Source organism: Linepithema humile, chromosome 3, assembly GCF_040581485.1.
Source record: "Linepithema humile isolate Giens D197 chromosome 3, Lhum_UNIL_v1.0, whole genome shotgun sequence".
Classification (NCBI taxonomy): domain Eukaryota; kingdom Metazoa; phylum Arthropoda; class Insecta; order Hymenoptera; family Formicidae; genus Linepithema; species Linepithema humile.
In genome coordinates this window covers 16598684-16621309 of record NC_090130.1, presented here as the reverse complement: position 1 = coordinate 16621309, position 22626 = coordinate 16598684, and the positions used below count along the sequence as shown (strand labels likewise).

Sequence of the window (22626 nt, the reverse complement as noted above, 5' to 3'; positions counted from 1 at the left end):
TTGTCATCAAGCCTTTTTCAATATTAATTATAAAAATTACAAAAAAGCCGCAACGCATTAATTACAGAAAAAGTGTGACATAATAAAGTTTTTCGGAATAATCCATAGATGAACTGACGTAACGTTCAAATTCAAATGACATTAAGACTGTAATCAGAGTAAAAGAAACAAATAAGAATTCGTATTATATTAAAACCGCTGGTCGAAGACAGAATTAAATTAATGTTACATACTTGTAGTAAAAACATAGTGTAGGCGAAGAGATCATCCACTCAATAGTAAGGTAAGAGAGAAACACTTGGGTCCATCTTAAATGATGGTTAAAATCTTAATGATCATAAAAGAGTAAATCAAATTAAAGTGAAGGTAAAGAAATTGAGAGGAAGGGAGGGGAGAACGAAAAGACAAGGAGTAAAGGAAGGGAGGCATATGTAGAATGGAGGGGGTGAAGATGTTAGTGTAGGAGAGAGAAGTAATAAAATTATAATGAAGGAAACAGATTAATAATGGGGGGATAAGCATCAGGTAACCTTTCAGTGTCATTTTGATTATTCAAGCCTGCACGTTGTCTCTTAATAAAAATCATTTCCGAAATTATTCTTTTTACATAAGAAGGTTCCCCGTCCAATATCCTTACATTCTCCCAGTCAAACTCGTGAGAGGACTCAATCTTGAGTTTAGAAATGACGGAAGGGGAACCACTCTTTTTATTTATGTCGTTTCTATGTTCTTTGATTCTGGTATTGAGTTGTCTTTTTGTCTGTCCAACGTACGTTTTGTCACAATCACGACACGCAATCATGTAAACCACTTGACAATGAGAAAATTTATTCAAAATGTCTTTACCAGTCTTGATAAATTGAGTCAAATTATTAGAAATCGAGAAGGCTAATTTTAGGTTAAAGCTTCTGGCAATGGAGTTGAAGTCTTTGTAGAAGGATGAAATGTACAGAATAGTAAAGAAAGTCTTAAAGCCATTGTTATCACAGTTATTATTTGAAATATTACCTGTAGAATTAATATCACTTGTCTTTTGGATTATAAATTTTAGTCTTTTATGTATCGTCGAAAAAATAAAATTAATTGGATAACAATTTTTTAAGAGAATGTAGATAGCCAATGTAAAATTCTTATTATGAAACTCAGGATGGAAGAGTAAAAAAATTCTGTCAGTTAGACCTATAATAGTCCCTTTTTTATGTGATATCGGATGGTGGGAATGGTAGTTCAAAAGTCTATCTGATGCAGTAGGTTTTTGAAACCAGTCGAAAGAAATTGTGTTGTTAGTCAAAATTAAAGTTAAGTCTAGGAAGTTGATTCGATTATCAAAACCAACTTCAACAGTAAACCTAAGTCTCTCATGATGTGAATTAAACTCCTCACAAATAGAATTTATGCAATTAGTAGGTGCAGCTAAAATAATATCGTCAATGTAGCGGTAATAGAAAGGTAGCTTAAACGGTAATCTATCTAAAGCTTTAACTTCAAGGTCTTGGAATACCAGGTCCGCAATCAAAGGAGATAACGGTTTTGATAATCGCATCAACTTCCTAAACTTAACTTTAATTTTGACTAACAACACAATTTCTTTCGACTGGTTTCAAAAACCTACTGCATCAAGTAGACTTTTAAACTACCATTCCCACCATCCGATATCACATAAAAAAGAGACTATTATAGGCCTAACTGACAGAATTTTTTTACTCTCCCATCCTGAGTTCCATAATAAGAATTTTACATTGGCTATCTACATTCTCTTAAAAAATTGTTATCCAATTGATTTTATTTTTTCGACGATACATAAAAGACTAAAATTTTTAATCCAAAAGACAAGTGATATTAATTCTACAGGTAATATTTCAAATAATAACTGTGATAACAATGGCTTTAAGACTTTCTTTACTATTCTGTACATTTCATCCTTTTACAAAGACTTCAACTCCATTGCCAGAAGCTTCGACCTAAAATTAGTCTTCTCGATTTCTAATAATTTGACTCAATTTATCAAGACTGGTAAAGACATTTTGAATAAATTTTCTCATTGTCAAGTGGTTTACATGATTGTGTGTCGTGATTGTGACAAAACGTACGTTGGACAGACAAAAAGACAACTCAATACCAGAATCAAAGAACATAGGAACGACATAAATAAAAAGAGTGGTTCCCCTTCCGTCATTTCTAAACACAAGATTGAGTCCTCTCACGAGTTTGACTGGGAGAATGTAAGGATATTGGACGGGGAACCTTCTTATGTAAAAAGAATGATTTCGGAAATGATTTTTATTAAGAGACAACGTGCAGGCTTGAATAATCAAAATGACACTGAAAGGTTACCTGATGCTTATCCCCATTATTAATCTGTTTCCTTCATTATAATTTTATTACTTCTCTCTCCTACACTAACATCTTCACCCCCTCCATTCTACATATGCCTCCTTTCCTTTACTCCTTGTCTTTTCGTTCTCCCCTCCCTTCCTCTCCATTTCTTTACCTTCACCATGGTGTAAGAAACAAGGTGTGCTCATTCCTCGAATGCATTTTCGTCACGTTCTGCGCAGGGAAGGGAAGGGGAAGCGTGACAAGATTCCGCCATCTTGAAAATCACCAATAGAAACGCGACAGGTTTCGAAGTGCCACGATAAAGAGGTTATACGTGCAGTTTTTGTAGTGCTTTATAGCGTTTTTATTATTTACGTTCGAGAAATAATATTTTAAAATGCCGTCGTGTGCGGTAAAAAATTGCAAAAACAATTCACGAAATACCAAAAATACCGGTATAAGGTATTTTTCATTTCCAAAAAACAAAAATATTAAAATACCACGGGAGGTATTATTATGTTTAATTCGTACGCGCACTTATATTAGAGTGCGAATTATTAATAAACAAATTTCGGCCGAAAACCATAAAAGAAAGTATAATAAAAAAATATCAAAATTTACTAACTGTACAGTTACTAAGTAATTTAAATGTATTAATATTTTTTTGTATTTATTGCCTCTTACATTTGTCATTTAATTTATGTTAAAATATATTTACAATAAATATTTATATTTATATACATTTTTCAAAAACTTGTTCAACTTGCTTCAAATACCATTTAAATTCTACAAGATGGCGGAAACTTGTCACGCTCTTTTATTGGCTAATAAAAATGCCTGCGCACGAGCACACCTTGTTTCTTACACCATGACCTTCACTTTAATTTGGTTTACTCTTTTATGATCATTAAGATTTTAACCATCATTTAAGATGGACCCAAGTGTTTCTCTCTTACCTTACTATTGAGTGGATGATCTCTTCGCCTACATTATGTTTTTGAAACCGTGTGAGTTTTTCGAGCGCGGTATAGCTCGTCGGAATCCAGGTTCGGACGGTTGGGGGTGTGTCAAAGAAAATATGCGTTTGGTTAATGATAAATCAGAAGACGTGTTTATTCAATTAAGTATGTTTGATGACTGTGTGTGTACATGCGATGTGAAAAAATATACAAGCGACGGTGAAATGATTATTAAGCAACGGCTGAATAATTATTTGAGCAGCGGGGAATAAATATAAAAGTATATGTCGGTGAAGTTAGTATAGCAACGGTGAAATAAGTAACAGAATATCGGTGCGATCGGTAGAGTAACCACGGTGAAATAATTATTGGGCAACGGCGAAATAATTCTTGAAGCGGCGTGAAATAAGTTTTACAAGTAGCGTGAAAATAAATATAAAGACGAGGGTAAATAAATTGAGAGTGACGGCAAAAGAATTATTTAAGCGGAAGAAATAAATGTAAAGGCAACGGTGAAACAACTACAAGGCGACGGTAAAATAATTCTTTAGGCAGCGGAGGAACAATTATTTATGCGAAACTATAAAGTACGACGTGAGGCGTCCTGGTGCGATCAGCGAGAGCGCAAGCGCGGGCGATCGTGTCGCAACGGTTGGTACAAGACGGAGCGCTAGTCGGTGAGTGCGTTCGAAGAGTATCGTGAGTCTGTTCGTAGATCGATGCGGACTATTCGGCGGCGCGGATTGGTCGACGCGGTTTTGCCTGTCGGACGGATTACGGTTTGAAATCCCGGCGAATAAACGCGATATAAGGACTTAGGCTGCCGATTACGCTCGGCGGGAGTACGAGGATGCTCGTACGTAGGCGGAGTTTAGAACGGCGACCTGGCTAGGTACGCGGGAATGTCCGCAATACGAAGTTCGGTGGCCTAGAGGAGCCAAGTACGCTCGGCGGGTATACGAATATATTCGTATGCGGGAGTCAAGAATACCGAGGACGCTCGGCGGTACACGAGAATACTCGTGTGCTGGAACAGGTATAGAAACCGAGTATGCTCGGTTTGGACTACGAGGACACTCGTAGAGTGATTGTTCGCTGTCTATCAGCGAACGGGATCTGGTGAGAAGACGTACAGCCGGGCCTCTTTTATACCCGGCTGGCAGCCGAATGGTTTCGAATCGGCAAGCATCGGCGGTTTCGGCGGCGAGTCCCCCACAAAACGGAATTTCGGAATGGTCGGGTGTGGGGGATTTTCGGCGGTTGACCGCCGTTGTTACGATAAGAAATTTATCGGCGCTCGATGCGCCCTTGGTGGGCTACGGACGATGGACGGTCCGTAGCCGTAACGATGCAGCTTGCGGGCTGCACCGTTACATTTTTACTACAAGTATGTAACATTAATTTAACTCTGTCTTCGACCAGCGGTTTTAATATAATACGAATTCTTATTTGTTTCTTTTACTCTGTGATTACAGTCTTAATGTCATTTGAATTTGAACGTTACGTCAGTTCATCTATAGATTATTCCGAAAAACTTTATTATGTTATCACACTTTTTCTGTAATTAATGCGTTGCGGCTTTTTTGTAATTTTTATAATTAATATTGAAAAAGGCTTGATGACAAACCGAAACGTTTATTTATATTCAACGACAATGTAAATTAAGTAATACACTATTCCCTTTGCACGATCAACTTGCTGTGTGGCTCTTTATGCTCCTTTTTAAGAATTTTGATTTTGAAAATCACATGAGCCTTATATCATTATAATCATTAATTTTTTAATATATTTTATATTATTATTTCACAAATGAAAAAGCTGTAAGAACATTTAACGCTTTATTATATCAAAAAGCAAGCACGTCACTTCCCAATAAACATTAGGACATTCTGTGTACGTCCTATGTAGTATATATTATACATATATGTATATTGTTTATCCTATGTCTATATAGAGAATGTGAAAAGTATATAAAGCGCATATCTTATGTATGTGAAATAATTACCACATGTATGTACATAGGATATCCATATTACATACATAGGTATATTCCAAAGATATGCAGTGTACATTCGTGGTACACATGGGGCATATTCCGAGGATGTGCAGTGGACGTTCGCAGTATGTACATAGGATATATTCCGAGAATGTGCAATACACATTCGAGGCATGTACATGAGGTACATTCTATGTATATACAGGCTGTCTCATTTAACTTGAGACAACTAAATATTTCGAAAAATAAGCATTGTACGAACAAATGTCCCAAATAAACTTTTAATATTATCAAGGGGGATGTCTGCTTGTGTAAAAATTAACCCACCCCCATCGCCCCTTAGGGGTGGGGCGGGTGGCAACTTTGAAATTTTAAATGGGAACCCCCATTTTTTATTGCAGATTCGGATTCCTTGGAAAAAATACGTAAGTTTTGTCCGAGACATTTTTTCGAATCGTGATAGATGGCGCTGTAATCAGTGAAAATTAGTTTTTGTCATTTTCTCTCACCATCGGGGTGCTTTATTTCGGTGAGTCCCCTTGCCTCTCACTATTCAATTACAATAAATGCTCGAAATGATGACCTTCCATTTCGATGCATTTATTAACTCGAGCTTGGAATGCTTGTACACATGTAGAAAGTGTATCTGGCGTTATTTGTGCGCAAGCATATCTAATACGTTCCACCATGTTTTCTCGAGTATTTGGTACTTCTGTATACACTTTTTCTTTAAGGTAACATAAAATTATTTCAACTTCCAAAATTATTTCAAAATTATTTCAACTTTCTCCTCTAAAGATAAATAATCCATTATTTATTTGCTGAAATAAAGAACGCGTCCGTAAAAAAACAAGTAGCTAGCGTACGTATTACTGAAATTTACTTGACTTGAAATTTAAAGAATCCAGTTATTGAAGAATTGTTCTAACTTAATTTCTTTCATTTATTTTGTTTCTTCTTTTCAGTATTTTCAGTATTTCAGAAATTTAATACATATGTAGATGCCTCATAGTTTTGGATTATTTATCTTTAGAGGAGAAAGTTGAAATAATTTTGAAATAATTTCGAAAGTTAAAATAATTTTATGTTACCTTAAAAAAAAAAGTGTATACAGAAGTACCAAATACTCGAGAAAACATGGTGGAACGTATTAGATATGCTTGCGCACAAATAACGCCAGATACACTTTCTACATGTGTACAAGCATTCCAAGCTCGAGTTAATAAATGCATCAAAATGGAAGGTCATCATTTCGAGCATTTATTGTAATTGAATAGTGAGAGGCGAGGGGACTCACCGAAATAAAGCACCCCGATGGTGAGAGAAAATGGCAAAAACTAATTTTCACTGATTACAGCGCCATCTATCACAATTCGAAAAAATGTCTCGGACAAAACTTACGTATTTTTTTCCAAGGAATCCGAATCTGCAATAAAAAATAAGGGTTCCCATTTGAAATTTCAAAGTTGCCACCCGCCCACCCCCAAGAGGCGGTGGGGGCAGGTTAATTTTTACACAGGCAGACGTCCCCCTTGATAATATTCAAAAAAAGTTTATTTGGGACATTTTTTCGTACAATGCTTATTTTTCGAAATATTTAGTTGTCTCAAGTTAAATGGGACACCCTGTATATAGTATATACAGTATGTTTTTCTCATATTATATATATTGAATGTTTACTGAGTATATGACAAAAACACTTGGCCCAATGTAATTAATTAAATAATGAAATAATTTTTAATTTAAATAATTTATTTTATAACATTAAAAATTTTATGGAAAGTGGAGTCTACACTGAACTCCACTCTTAAGTCAATAATAAACAATTTTCATTCATTCGGATATTTATCAACCCAATTTCTGAACAATCAGTTTATCTAAATTCTCTGTGTTGGGATTCAGATATTAAATTGATAGAAAAAGTTATTACATTTTCATTATTATTACCCGTCTTTTGCAAGTTTTATATAATTCTCATGATTAACACTTAAATACGAGATAGATAGCGCATAATGCGTTACATAGCGGCAAGCGAACGAATTAATGACTGATTGTATGTATATTCATTCCCTATGTATATCCATAAATGTACCTACATCAGCTATATTGTATGTATGTACGTTTCATGTATATATTATATATGGAATGTACACGGAGTATATACGTTTGATGTATATACATGGAATGTACACGAGATATATTCAATGTATTATATATACAGGCAGCAATCTCGTTCGAATATACATTCTATGTATATTTATAAGATATCTTATGTATATCCACAAATGTATCTACATCAGCGTATATTATATGTATGTACATAGTATATACAGTACATTTTTTTCACATTATGGATATTCCATGTATGTATATACATAGGGCTTGTTCGTTTTAGCTGCACTGGGGCAGCTCTGGGTCTGCTCTAAACAAGATAATACAGGACAAACTATTTATCTGTCCTGTATTATCCTGTGTAGAGCAGACCCAGAGCAGCCCCAGTGTAGCTAAAACGAACAAGCCCATAGAATATCGAATGTTTACTGGTTTGCTGTATCCCGCTCGGTTGTTGGCTCAATAAAAAAAAAAAGAGAAAGAAAACGGTATGTCTGTTCTCTTTTATTAGTCGAACAGTCAAGCGCACACGGACGTGACTTTTCATTGTGTGCGTGTGCAGCCGTGCAGTCCAAATATGCATGGCTAGCATCACTGATTGATATTCTCTCAATTCGGCAACTCGAGAATTTCCATTGCAGAAACCGTAAACAAAAATCATATCTGTGTACTCTTCGTTCGAGAACATTTGTGGCATTTTAATATGAAATTGTACTAGGTACTGATACAATGAACTGATTTTGAGACTGATACAAATTCGCTCATTCATCGAAGCTAATTACCTTCAATGATTTCAAATAATAAACATAGCTGCATAAACAGATTAGATAAACATCGACAACTTACTCTTTTCTCATAATGTATTAATAGCAAATCTCTCCGCTATTCATGTTTGATATATTATAACATTTTAATCAAATGTTTTTGAATCTATATTTATAACATTTTCTTTTTATTTCTTCTTATTTCTTCTCATACTAAATACTCATACTAGAACATACTGGCAAAGTTTGATCATTTAATTTTGGAACTCGCTATACAATATATATAGTTCACGAGAAATTTTATACTTTAATTTGACATAATTTTACAAAATCCAAGTCAAAATATACTCTTTCCATTTAAAAATACCGAGATAGGAGTGGCACCCCCCCAAAAAACCTCAAAGAACAATTTTCGGAGATTAAAAATAGTTTTATCGTAATCTATTGTATAATGTATAATATATCAATATAATAATAATAATAATAATAATATAGCTTAACGGGGGGGGCGTTCCTCTTTCGAAGCGCCGCCCGCGGCACCCAGACTATTGTCCATTGTGCTTCCCCTCATAAACTTACTCATGAGAGACCCGTTTTTCTCCAAAAGAGAATCAGATCCCTCACCGGCAGCTCCCTGATCTGCCCAAATAGTGCTGAGCCCAGCATTTTGTGTCTCAACCCTGCATGTGCAGGACAGTCGCTGAGTACATGAAGGCTTGTTTCCTCGTCATCTCCACATGCCCTGCACCTGGATGTATCGCTACGCCCAAGCTTGTACATGTGGTAGTTTAAGATGCCATGACCCGTCAGTATGTGTACCGTTGTCCTGGCATCTCTCCTACTCAGAGCCCTTACGCTCCAAGTCAGTTCCCTATTAGGAGTATCTCCCATCAGAGCTCTAGCCTGTCTGCATTTGGACTCAGATTCCACTCTTTAGTGTCTTAGATGTTCTCTGCGGAGCCATTCTTTGATCCTCTCCTTTCCTAGACAAAAGGGGATTCCCAGAGCCGGCCCCGGTCCTACCATCGTTATTTCTGAACCCGCCTTTGCCAGCTGGTCCGCACATTTATTACCCTGGATGCCCGAGTGACCCGGCACCCAGGTAACGGTGACTTCTCTCTCTCTCGCCAGTTCGTTCAGAACGCCTCTGCACTCCTGAACCAACCACGACGTTATTGTCGGAGCCCCCAGCGCTTTGATGGCTGCCTGGCTGTCCGTACAAATTCTGATGTGCTCTCCCGCTTCTACCCTACTCCGCACGGTCTGAGCACAGCTTAGGATAGCCACAATCTCCGCTTGGAATACCGTGGTATAACTGTCGAGAGAAATGCTCTCCTTCCATCCCTCTCGACTGCCAAAGAAGCCGGCCCCGGAGCCCGTGTCCGTCTTGGAGCCGTTCGTATACCAGACATCCCCTCCACGCACTCGAGCCCTTAAGTTTCCACCTTCCTTTTCCCACTCCTCCGGCCTCGGTATATGCACTTTCAAGCGCCTATCAGAAGCCCGAATAATAGGTATTCTGTCCTGTCGCATCTCGAATATCGGATCCAACAGAACGTCTTCCGGCAGCCTCGTATGCCGGGCTCCCTTTTTCCATTTTAGTTCGCATCTTAGACGGTATGTCGCCACTGCTGCCGCAGCCACCACCACCTGATGAAACGGTTCGATGCCGAACATTACGCCCATCGCCGCCACTGGTGTCGTAACTATAGCACCCAGGGCCCCTCTCAAAATCAGAGCCCTGACATGCTCCAGCGCAACTTTGGCTGTTTTTTTTTTGCACCCTAGTCCACCATACTATGGCTGCGTATGTGAGTCTGGGGCGAAGTATGGCTGTGTAGATCCAGTGTATCATACTCGGTTTCAAACCCCAAGTCTGGCCAAAGGTCCTTCTGCACATCCAAAAATACTGGCACAAGCTTTTGCACCGGTTACAAAGGTACTCCTCCCAAAGCAGTTTCCTATCCAGAATAACTCCCAAATATTTCACTGATTCGGTCGGAACTAACCTTACTCCTCCAAGAGTGGGTTCCACAATGGTGCCCACCTTGTATTTGCGAGTGAAGACAGTAAGACCGGTTTTTAGTGGATTCACCGCCATTCACCCGTCCTCTGACACCACTCTTCTACAACTTTCAGTGCCCCCTGCATGAGCTCTAGAAGCGTCTTTAGAAAAGGGCCTAGCACAAGTATTGCCACGTCGTCCGCGTAGCCTTGTGCGGTGAAGCCTCTATCGTCCAGTGCCTTTAATAAACCGTCTGCTACCAGGCACCATAAAAGTGGGGAAAGTACTCCGCCCTGCGGGCAGCCTCTTCCCACCCACAGACTTTCGCAGTTCCCAGCGAAGTCATCACACGCCTCCCTAGCATGCCCCGGATCCACTCGACGAGTTTCATCGGGACACGCCTTCTGGCAGCTTCCTCACACACTACCTCGTGCGGTGTGTTGTTAAAGGCGCCCTCTATGTCCAAGAAAGCACCCACTGCGTAGCCCTTCCTTTCCAGCTGCTCCTCAATAAACGCTACCGTCTGATGTAGAGCAGTCTCGGTGGAATAGCCCGAACGATACGCGTGCTGATTTTTGTGGAGAGGGTGACTCCACAGAGTTGTCTCCTTCAGATACGCGTCCACCAGCTTCTTCAATGTCTTAAGGAGAAACGATGTTAGGCTAATTGGCCTGAAATCCTTTGCCTTGGTGTAGCTCGTTCTTCCCGCCTTCGGGATGAAAACTACCCTGGCCAGTTTCCATGCGCTGGGTGTGTAGCCCATCGCGATACAAGCCCTTAAGGTTCGGGTCAGTGGGCCCACGATCTGTTCCAGTCCCTCTTGTAGAAGAGCCGGAAAGACGCCATCCGGTCCCGCTGACTTGTAGGGCTTAAAGGTGTTAATTACCCACTTGACCTTCTCGGGCATGACAATTTTGGCCGACATTCGCCAGTCCGCTTGTCGGGCTCTTCTGAGTGAGCCCGGCTCCTTATATGCAAATAGCTCTCCCGGCTCCCTATGGAAGCCCGGAAAGCTCACTTCCAGTAGATGCTCCAGACATCGCTCTCCAGTCACCACCGTCCCATCAGGGAGTGCGATGGCTTCCAGAGTCGCATCCGGGTTCCTAGCGAGGATCCTGCAGATTCTTGCCGTTTCGGGCATTCCCTCTACTTCCTCGCAAAACTTCCTCCAGCTTTCCAGTTTTGCCCTAACCACAGAGTCTCTATATTCTTTCTGTGCCCTCCTAGAGAGCTCCCAGTCGGATTGGCGGCTCGTGTTCCTAGCTCTGTTCCAGGCCCTACGAGCTGCCACTCTGAGACCCTGCAGTCCAGGGGTCCACCAGGAAGTTTCTCTACTATTTGTAACCGCTCTTTCGGGGCAATTACTTTCGTAGCAGTTTACCAGAGACCTATGCAAGTAGTCCACACAGGTCTCCAGTTCGTCCTCTGTCCCGTGCCTCTTAGGGAAGCCTCTGAGACTGCTGGCCAGGTCTTCCCTATAGGAATCTCACTTGGTTTTCCTCGGGTTCCTGAATTTGACCTCCTTCCCCCTAGCCTTAGCTATCCTGAAGGTGATCTGCCTATGGTCAGAGAGCGAGGGCTCCGTCGAGACCCTCCACTCCACTACCTCCTGTATCAACTGCCTGAAACAGACAGTGATGTCGAGCACTTCTCTTCTCGCTATAGTGCAGAAGGTGGGCTCGTCTCCTGTGTTGAGAATCTTCAGATCCGTAGATGCTAGGAACTCCAACACTTTTCTCTCTCTTTCGTTGGTGTCCGAGCTTCCCCACACGGTGTGATGCGCGTTAGCATCACATCCCATGATCAGGGGAAGCCGTTTCTCCTGGCAGTATTCTGCCAGTTTTATCACCGGTGCAGGCGGCACCGCCTTCCCCTCGTCATGAGAGAAGTAAGCCGAGCAAATAACCATTTTCTTCCTGTCACCGGAGTCATCAGTGAAATTCATTTCTACAGCCGCAACGTCCCTGGAACACAGGTGAGGTATTAGCTGGGCTTCCATACCCTTGACGGCTACGCAGGCCCTGGGCCGATCCACTGATGGGGTCCTAAAGAGCCTACCGCAGGCCGCCAAGCCCCTGATGCAACCCCGGATTATCCAGGGTTCTTGCATCAGTGATATGCATGTTTGCCTCCCAGCTTGTTGCCTGGCCAGAACAGCCGAGGACCCTTTGCTGTGATGCAGATTAATCTGGGTGAAGACCACCCCTCTCGATCTCGCCATTTAATTACAAGACCGTTTTAGGGGGTTCCTCCTTATCTCCCCTCACCCCTCCCCTGGGCCCCACTTACCCGAAAGACAATCCTGTCGAGCCCAAAGAATGGTTTGAAGGATCAATTTGAGGACACTGGACTCCGGGACACCGAGGACCAGGTTCCCACCCTCCCTGGTAGCCCCTACCCCCTCCGCGAACACTTTCCAGCTCCCGGTGACAAGACCTGGGTTCTGCTTCTCCAGCCGCCTCAGGACCGTGGTCGCGCCCTTGGGAGGTCCCGGGATCCAAACCACCGCCCTGTGCTGCTTTTGAAGCGCGTCCATGCCCATCACCCTGAGCTTGGCGCCCTCCCACGGAATGATGCCGCCGATCCGCCCCACGAACCAACCCAGCGACGCCTCATCCGCGCATTTTACTACCGCCACACCGCTCCTTAAAGAGGTGCTGTGGAATCTGGGCACCGGACCCTCTTGGATCCCGTCGATCTCTTTCGAGACCGCACCCCTCAACAAAGTCAACTGCTCTGCAGTGATTTGTGCCTCGGGGTAGCCCTCCGCCACAATCACCCTCGCCAGAGGGTCAGCAGCGTCCGAATAGGCATGGTGCCCATCGTGAGCCCTTTGCCTCTTCAGCGGACGGCCGCCCGATAGAGGGATTTCATTGGAGCCCTTCCGACGTTTACCTTCGGTGTGCCCCTTCACCACTTCCACCGGCGTACGGCGTAAGGGGGAGCCACGGGAAAAGAGCGAGCCCTTTCCAGAGCCCCTGCTCTTATCCGCTTCGCCCTTCTTCTTTCGGCCCCGCACCGGTTCTTCTTCACTGGAGGTGAAGCCTCCTGCCGCGCAGCCGGGCCGGCTTCACTTCCGGAGCCCTTAAGGGTCCCGTCCGTCACCACCGTCCCAGCTCCTTCCCTCGGAGACCCGTCACGCGAGCCCTCCCGATCTCCCACTTTGTCCTCTGTGTTTGAAATAAGACAGTCCATAGTGGTCCCACGAGTAGCTAGGGAATTACACGGTCCGCCCACGCAGAGCCCCGCATGCGTGGGTAAGGCTGGATACTCTGAGGTTTCGCCCGGTTCCGCAGAGGCATCGTTCGCGACACTGCTCCCCCAGTGACATGCAGCCATCGCTACGATGGCTTACAACTTGGCTTGGGGAGCTGGTCCGCGGCAACGGTCTTCCCTTATCCTCTACAGGGTTTTACTTCCGTTGGGCCAGGTTATAACCGCCACTACCCAGCAGCACTGAGTCCCCTCAAAGAACTCACACCTACTGGGCGTCCTCCTATCCGCCACCTTGGAGACGCGCCCGGTGGGTAGCTCAACCCCCGGGAATATATCAATATACGTAATATAATTTTTTAACCGGAAGCAAAATAATGTGTCCTTTCCAAAATATTTAATAAGTACGTTTACGCGATCTCATTACGCGTACTCATATTGAATATTTTGGAAAGGACACATCATTTTGCTTCCGATTAAAAATTTATACTACGTATATTGATATACATTGTACAATAGATTACAATAAAACTATTTTTAATCTCCAAAAATTGTTCTTTCAGGTTTTTTGGGGGGGGTGCCACCCCTATCTCGGTATTTTCAAATGGAAAGAGTATATTTTACTTGAATTCTGTAAAATTATGTCAAATTAAAGTATAAAATATCTCGTGAATTATTCAATTTTTGGCCATCCTACCCCTATAATTTTTTATGACGAATATTGCAAGGAATCGGTTTATATAAAAAAATTAGGGTAGTTCCATTTAAAAGAATAAAAATGACCTTCAAATCTCCGAAGCAGCTCCCAAGATCAAATTAATATCCCTTTCTTTTTTTCCCCTCCAAACTCTACAACTTTTATTTGAAACAGTTTTTACGAAAACGCCATGTTTTCGAGTTATTACGGTGCGAGGGTTAAAGTGGGATATCCTGTATATACACTAAAAAAAAAATATACTAAAAAAAAAATATACTAAAAAAAAAGAAAATTTCTTTAATTTTAGTAAATCGTTAGTTTGCATACAACTGTGAACGCATTTTTTTAAATAAGAAAATACATGTATTTATTTGAAGAACATAATTCCATTATAAAGGAAATTATTTATTAATTATAACAGGTATTTTGTATAATACAATAAATGATTATTGAAATATAATTTTTATTTTTTACTAATTAGTAATTTTCCAATCATATTTATTTATTTCGAGAAAATGCTTTTTTTTATTCAATAAAAAAATTATTAATTGTAAGAATTATTTTGTACATTATAGTCAATATTTATTGAAATATAAATCTTATTTTTTATAAATTAGTGATTTTATAATAATATTGATGAAATTGTCTATCCCTACACTTCGGGCTCCCTACCAGTCTAGGCTTCCTCACTGTACCTAGATAATCTTAACACTATCTCTTCCCCTTCCTCGGGCCAGCAGATTCAATCTCACTTCTGAAAACCTGTAGGCGTCGAAAAACCAAGGAGCCGACCAGGTTTTGAACTCGGGATCCCTCATACCACAACCTAGCACTTAGTTACCTGCCCCATGACAGCTCCACTACTCTTCTATTTTTTCCGACCGTCTATCAAATATCTAAACAAGCTTTACTAGACTTTATACTCTTATATACAATATAGTTATTATGTACTGAATTCCTTTTATTTTTTACTACTTACTGATTTTGAACATAAAAATGAGAAAATGTTAACTTAAATTTTGAACAGAAAAAGTAGTTTTATCTCTTAATAATTATTGCTTTTGATTTATTTGATTTGATATTGCTTTGATTGATTTATTTTTTTAAATCTATCAAAGATTTACAAGACTATTTCAATCACAAGTAATAATGACTAACCGCTTATTGAGCTACTTTTTCTACTGAATGCAGTCATTAAAATTCTTGCGAAACAACATACAGAAAAACATTTAAACAAAAAAAAAACTAGTAAAAAAATGCGTTTAAAAAATTTAAAAACTTATTTGTTCCAAATAAAATATTCTTTCTCTTGTTATTAAATATATTAACTTTATTCCAGTATATGTTTCCTCAAATGTAATAAATTGTACTGAGAAAATATTTTTTTTTTATAAGTGCACTATTCATTATTTTTTAAAGTTTAGAAACATAAATTTAAACAAATATTTATTAAAATACTGTTTTTAAAATTAAAAAATTCGGATTCAGTATTTTAAAAATTTATTTACTACATTTCAACAACTATTGTACTGTAATATACTAAACCTGAATTTGATTTAAGTAAATTTTTCAACAAAAAATAATTTTCTAATTTTAATGCATTATTTACTATAGTCTAATTGAGAAGTTTTATATTATAAACATTATTTATTTAAATTAAGTACACATCTAATTTTAGTAAATATATTTACTAAAATTTAGAAAATTTTTTTTCACTTTTTACTTAAGTTACTTAATATTTTGCCTTGTGTTATTTTTTCTTTGAATAGAATTCATTTCTTAAATATTTTATGAGCAAAAAAATTTTTGGTAATTGTTCACATTAGGTTATATCACTGATACTGACTTACCTCACTGATTCTTCTACCGCTAAGATATATTGTAGAGGAGGTTTTTTTTAGTAAATTCCCGCAAGGACTTACAATTAGTAAATCGGCACTGATTGCAGAGATATAACAAAATAAAAATAAATTAAAATTTTAATGCTTTTTTCTACGTTAGCTACATAAGCTGATATTAGAAACAATGAAGTTTATGCAGTATTAATCTGTTTGTCGTCTTCTAACGGAAAGTCTTTGTTTATAACCACAATGCTGCAATCACCGTATAAGCGATGGATGTAACAAACTTAATTTTGTCAGTTTTATGCTTTTTCCTAGATATACAGTACATGTGCTTATACATTTTTTAATCACCGTGTAGGTGAGGAAGAGGCGAGTTTCTTTCCCTATAATTCCTACTCCGAAAGGACTATCGTAACCTAATTCAACTCATCTCCGAAGGGTTGAAGGAGGTGAAGTATTACTCGGGATATAGTATAACTGATAATAATAAATAATATACACACATACCAAGAAATAGATCTAAGGATCTACACGTAACACAGTGATTTGACATTTGAATAAATGTTAAATCTCCCTATGATTAAAGATTCATTCATACTTCAGTTGGGTGTGATTAGGTTAGTCCTTTCGGAGTAGCAATGTAGGAACTCTATACCTAGAAGCAAGCATAAATTATCAAAACTATAAAAAATTAATGTTATATCTCTGCAACCAGTCGTCTCCTATAAAATTCTTGCGGAAATTTACTTAGAAAAACTTTCTGTAAACTTCTAAACAAAACTTAATGCAAAAAATTACCAATTTTTGAAATACATCTTTTATTCAAATTTTAATTCAATTATTTATGTAGGAATTTATTTAAAAAAAAAATTTTATGTTCTTAATCCTTTCACTGCGTACGACGTACATCTTCGAAGAGTACCTTCTCAATTGCATATGCCATACATACAGAGTGTTCTAAAAGTATGTAAACGGTCGAATATCTCATCAGGGAAGTACTTTCGCTGAAAACAGTAAATGGGAAAGTTGTATGGTTTCAATAGAGTTATCAGATAAGCGGATTCGATTTTGGGCCCAAGCCCCATGTTGGGCCCTATGGAACCCGAACCCAAAATTGAATTTGCTTATCTGATAGCTCTATTGAAATCCTAAAACTTTCTCATTTACTGTTTTCAGCGAAAGTACTTCTCTGACGGGATATTCGACCGTTTCCATACTTTTAGAATACCTTGTATATGTATAGAAAAGGGTTATAGAAAACTATAGTTATAGAAAACTATTCTTTATTTGCGGATACCGTATATGTATAACGGCGATATTGCTACAAATTGCTAAAGTCAACATTTGTATTAATGAATCTAGTGCCAAAAGTTACATCACTCGATGCTGTTACACTTATTAAGTAAATACTTTTTAATCTGACAATCAGTCGCAATCAAATATCGTGCCGCACATAGCGAGTACTTTTTAATTGAAACGCGCTACAGTGAAAGGGTTAATATACATTTACATAACTGTTACATTATATATATAAATATATATATATAATATTATATATTATAATTGAGAATATATGAAATTTTATCTATTATTATTATTGAATACAATCTAATCTAACCTTACTTATTAGTGCCGAGTTCTAATGAATCTTCGCACATTGCAACCCTTCGAGGAAGTTCTGGAAGACCTTGGGCAAGTGTTAAAAATGAATGGAGCTAAGAGAATGTTTACTGTCTCAGGACAAGAGGTTAGTTATTATTAAACACATATTTTATTAAATATTTGTAGAATAATAAAACCTATAAATAAGTATATAAAATATATTAAATTCTAATTTAATAATGTATAATATCAAATTTATAATATATAAAACAATAATGATATTTTACAATTAATGTTGAAAAAATTCTGAAAAGTGCATGATTTAAATATACAAAAGAAAAAAAATGTGTAATATGTATGTAAATTTGATATATCGATACATACTTATAATATACTTATAATATATAGTCTATAAATATGCATAGCGTGCAACGAGGCTTACGTACGTAAGATAAAACTTGAAACGTGACGATAATGGGGGACGTTAGTCATCGTTCAAAATCATATGGAACAAGGTTACCACTTATATGTGCCATAAGCATTCCACCTATGAAAGAAATGTTTATTCATTCACATTCTATTAAATTTTATCACATAAAATTATCGACATTTAAATATACAGGATGTTTTATTTTAATCTAGCCAGGCGAATATTTCAAACGCTGTTAAGTTTAGAGAAAAATGTTTCAAACAAAAGTTGTAGGGTTCGGAGGGGGACACAAGATGGTGGGCTTGAGTTTTTGATGAAGGTAAAATTGAAGGTCATATAAAGGTCAACTTTGATTTTTAAATGAAACACCCTATTTTTGATTCCAAAATCTAATAGCTGGTGTCAAGAGCTTTTCAAAACACTATAATGAAGTTAATTTTCATCAAGTACTTTTTGAGTTATGAGGCTTGTAAATTATAGTATTTTGACATAAAATACAAAATATTTTGTAAAACATTCAATTTTTGGGAATCTTACCTTAATACTTTTATGCATAAAATAATGAGACGAATTAATTGGTATAAAAAAAACACATTGGTTTTAAAAAAAGTATGCAGTTGCATGTTGCAAATTACATTTTTTTTCTTAAAAGCAACTATGTGTTTTCTTTATACCAATTGATTTATCTCATTATTTTATGCATAAAAGTATTAAGGTAAGATTCCCAAAAATTGAATGTTTTACAAGATATTTTGTATTTTATGTCAAAATACTGTAATTTACAAGCCTCATAACTCGAAAAGTACTTAATAAAAAATAACTTTATTATAATGTTTTGAAAAGCTCTTGACACCAGCTATTAGATTTTGGAATCAAAAATAGGGTGTTCCATTTAACAAAACAAAGTTGACCTTCATATGACCTTCAATTTTACCTTCATCAAAAACTCAAGCCCACCATCTTGTGTCCCCCTCCAAACCCTACAACTTTTGTCTGAAACATTTTTCTCTAAACTCAACAGCGTTTGAAATATTTGCCTGGCTAGATTAAAATAAAAAATCCTGTATACAGGGTGTCTCATTTTAAAAACCCCACGTAAATAACTTTTCAGAGAGACATTTTCAAGAAAAATGATTTAGACCAAAGTTGTTGGGTTTGAAGGGGGACATCCGATGATGACATTGGTTTAACCTAGGGTACATGCCAAGGTCATATGGAGGTCAACTTTGTTTTTTTAAATAGAACACTCTATTTTTGATTTCAAAATCTAATAGCTAGTGTCAAGAGCTTTTCAAAACACTATAATAAAGTTATTTTTCATTAAGTACTTTTCGAGTTATGAGGCTTGAAAGTTACAGCATTTTGACATAAAATACAAAATATCTTGTAAAACATTCAATTTTCGGGAATCTTACCTTAATACTTTTATGCACAAAATAATGAGACAAATAAAAATAAAGAAAACACATTGGTTTTAAAAAAAAGTATGCAGTTGCATGTTGCAAATTACATATTTTTTCTTAAAAGCAACTATGTGTTTTCTTTATACCAATTGATTATACCCTGTATATACCGGGTGTTTCAGATCACTCGTATACCCCATTTAAAAACGAGGGAAGTGGTTATTTAAAAAAATGCCATATGCGATTGACCTTGAATGGCGTCATGAAGGTCATGTCAAGGTCGACTTAGATTTTTAAATGGGAACCCTTACTTTTTATTTCATATGCTTGTAGCTGACGTCAAGGCGTTTTCGAAACACTGGTTACAAATCCTTTTTAGTTGAGACCTTCCTGAGTTATGAGACTTCAAAATTTAAGTACCGCCGGCGTTAGCATTATCCAAGATGTACCGCGTGGAAGTCGCACGGTCGGATTTACATGGACAAGGGGACTCACTTTCATCAAACTCTCCGAAGAGTATATATATATATACATATAATGTATAAAATAATACTATATACCGGTTGGCTCGAGTTCACATCACTGCCTACATGTGTTCTTGATTATAATAAATCAATGGGCGCTGCCGATAAAATGGATATGATAATAAGTACAGTTAACAAGAAAAAGTCTCAAATTTACAAGTACAAAAAAGAAATATTTTTTTTACTTATTAAATATTTCAATATGAAATGCATATTGCTTGTATAAATATAAAACCAAAACAAAGTTGTCCATTGGCAAATTTCATGTACAATTAATTAAAGAAATTCTTAGAAAGTACTATTAACCAAAAAACGTTACATGTATTACTAGTACCGATAATATATAATAGTCCTCTTCATCTTACCTAGTTTTGAATTATATCATACTAAATTTTACTACTAAATTAATTTTCATTAATTTGTAATTATTTAAATCAGTGCTCGGAATTACTTCAGCTTTTCAGCCGATTCTCGCGGTACATGCCTCCTTTCCTCTCCTTACCGCGTGCGCCTCAGCCACTAGAGCCAGCGGCGCTATCTGATTAATCCACTATCCATTTAAAAAAAAAAACGCGTCAGCAGTAGTATCATGGGTGACGTGGGAATCTATTGAAATATTTCCACATAATAAATTTAAAAACAAAAAAATATTTTTAATAAATTTCTTTAACTTTGAATGATCAAGGAAGAAGAACCCAACATTAATCGGATAGCGCCGCTCCTAACGCTCGGCGGCGCTAGCCCTAGCGGCTGCGGCGTGTGTGGCAAGAAGAAGAAAGAAGGCGTATGCCGCGAGAATCGTCTAAAAAGCTAAAGTAATTCCGAGTACTGATTTAAATTAATAAACTGCGTGTATTATAAAAATTATTTTAATATTTTTCTTTTATTTTTTGCTAGTAAATAGGGATTTTAAAACAAATTAATAATAACATAACATAATATATTGCAATTAATAATAACATAACATAAAATTATTAGTAAGACGTCAGCAATTGCCACGCCGTAGCGCTCTTGCGGTTCATACTCTCGGCTATTAGAACGCAACTCATGGCTAACGTCCACCAAATACGTCCGTACTGAAAAGATTAATAACCTGATTGGTCAACTTTAAACGCTATTTAAAAACTGTTGCAATCTCAACAATTTGGCATTAAGATTTTCATCTCCAAATGATCTCAGAAATCTGTTATAAATGGGTGTTACAATAGGTTTGGAACACTCTATAAGTTATTCTATATGTTACCATCAAAACCCAAAGGATTGGCAATTCTAAGATTGCCTAGGCAAAGTTAAAATTGTCAAGAACGTTTTATACAATGTTCGAAATAAAACTTTATTTTAGCCTTTGCAAGGAAATAATTTAGACAACCTTAAGATTGCCTAAAGCGATTTAAACAATGTCCGAATATTAATATTCCAGTTCATACATGACCTAGGCAATCTTAAGTTTACCTGATTGAGCTAAGCAATGTTAATTTCGACTGAGCTAAGCAATATTAATTTTGACTTTCTGGGATATAGGAAGCATTATGAAATGGATGTGACAATGTGAACAAATACGAGAGTTTATAATGAAACAGTTTATTAACAATTTGAAAAGGAGAAGTTTAACCGTCAGTTCTTTTTTTCAGATGTTTTTGTTTCTTATGACATACTTCACAAAGTGCTAAATAGCAATTTATATAGCCTCTTACCATATTTGCATACATTTTTCTTAATTCAGATATCATTCTGTCTCTAACCTTCGGGGAGCCTCTCTCCCGCTCACGCATTCAATTTACCATAATTTAAATAAACAAATCTACTAAAAATATGTTCTATTAAATGTACATGGTGTCAGAAAATCACATACAATAATAAATTCAATGATATATTCAATAATAAATTCAATAAAGGAGGGTACAACTTTTAAGGGATTTCGTGACTGCTTGGGGATCCTTTTATTTCTACATTTTCTTATGTATTTTTCTTCGTAGAAACCGAAAATTATCATTATAATAACGCCATACTCAAGGAAAAATGGGTACATTGAAATAAAACGAATAAAATCCTTATTTGCATCGTTACAAAATCGCTGTCAATTATGATTCAATAATTTAAAAATTAATTCAAAATTGCATCAAACGCCAAATGCAAGTAATTTTGCATCGCAAAACGTTAATTAGATTACATTTTTCATTATAACATTTGTTATAAAACAAATTAAAAATTTTACGAAAAACACACATGAAAACTTCAAACTACGATAATACATCAATTATTGCTTTCCAACTAATCTTCTTTGCGAATCATTTTGTATTTCTAGATTCGATTCATATCGAATATAAATATTGATAATTGGTAGCAAATTAAAAATTGTCTTATTTGAAAAATTATTAAATAACGAGATGCTCTCCTTTTTTTCATTCGGATTTGAGACCGACAATGATGAAGTTATATCTCCTATTTACATATTTACATATACATATACATATTTACATTTATACGCGCGTGCGTGTGTGTGTATGTGTGTGTGCGTGTGTGTGTGTGTGTGTAAATATGTATAGTTTAGATAATAATAAATTAATAAAAACAAGCTACAGAGCCCAAGCTGGATTTACGTGCTTAGTTTATTTACATCTTATAACAACCATTGTTTTTTTGATCAATTATAACAAATTATAAGGATCTAAACGTTTCGACCATTTGGTTGTGGTCATCTTCAGTAGTTACATTAATTATAAAATTCGGAGCATATTACACACAATAAATCTTCTTA

The 22626-nt window shown here is 37.2% G+C and overlaps 1 protein-coding gene across 2 annotated transcripts in view; it reads left to right on the top strand.

The window, feature by feature from the left end:
- The window catches only part of DCX-EMAP (Doublecortin-domain-containing echinoderm-microtubule-associated protein), a 587536-nt gene that overhangs the window by 189080 nt on the left and 375830 nt on the right, over window positions 1-22626 (top strand). For both annotated transcript variants that reach the window (XM_067352202.1, XM_067352203.1), the window contains one exon: window positions 17540-17656. In XM_067352202.1, the coding sequence (XP_067208303.1) occupies window positions 17540-17656 (117 nt within the window). The remainder of the gene's footprint in view (window positions 1-17539; window positions 17657-22626) is intronic.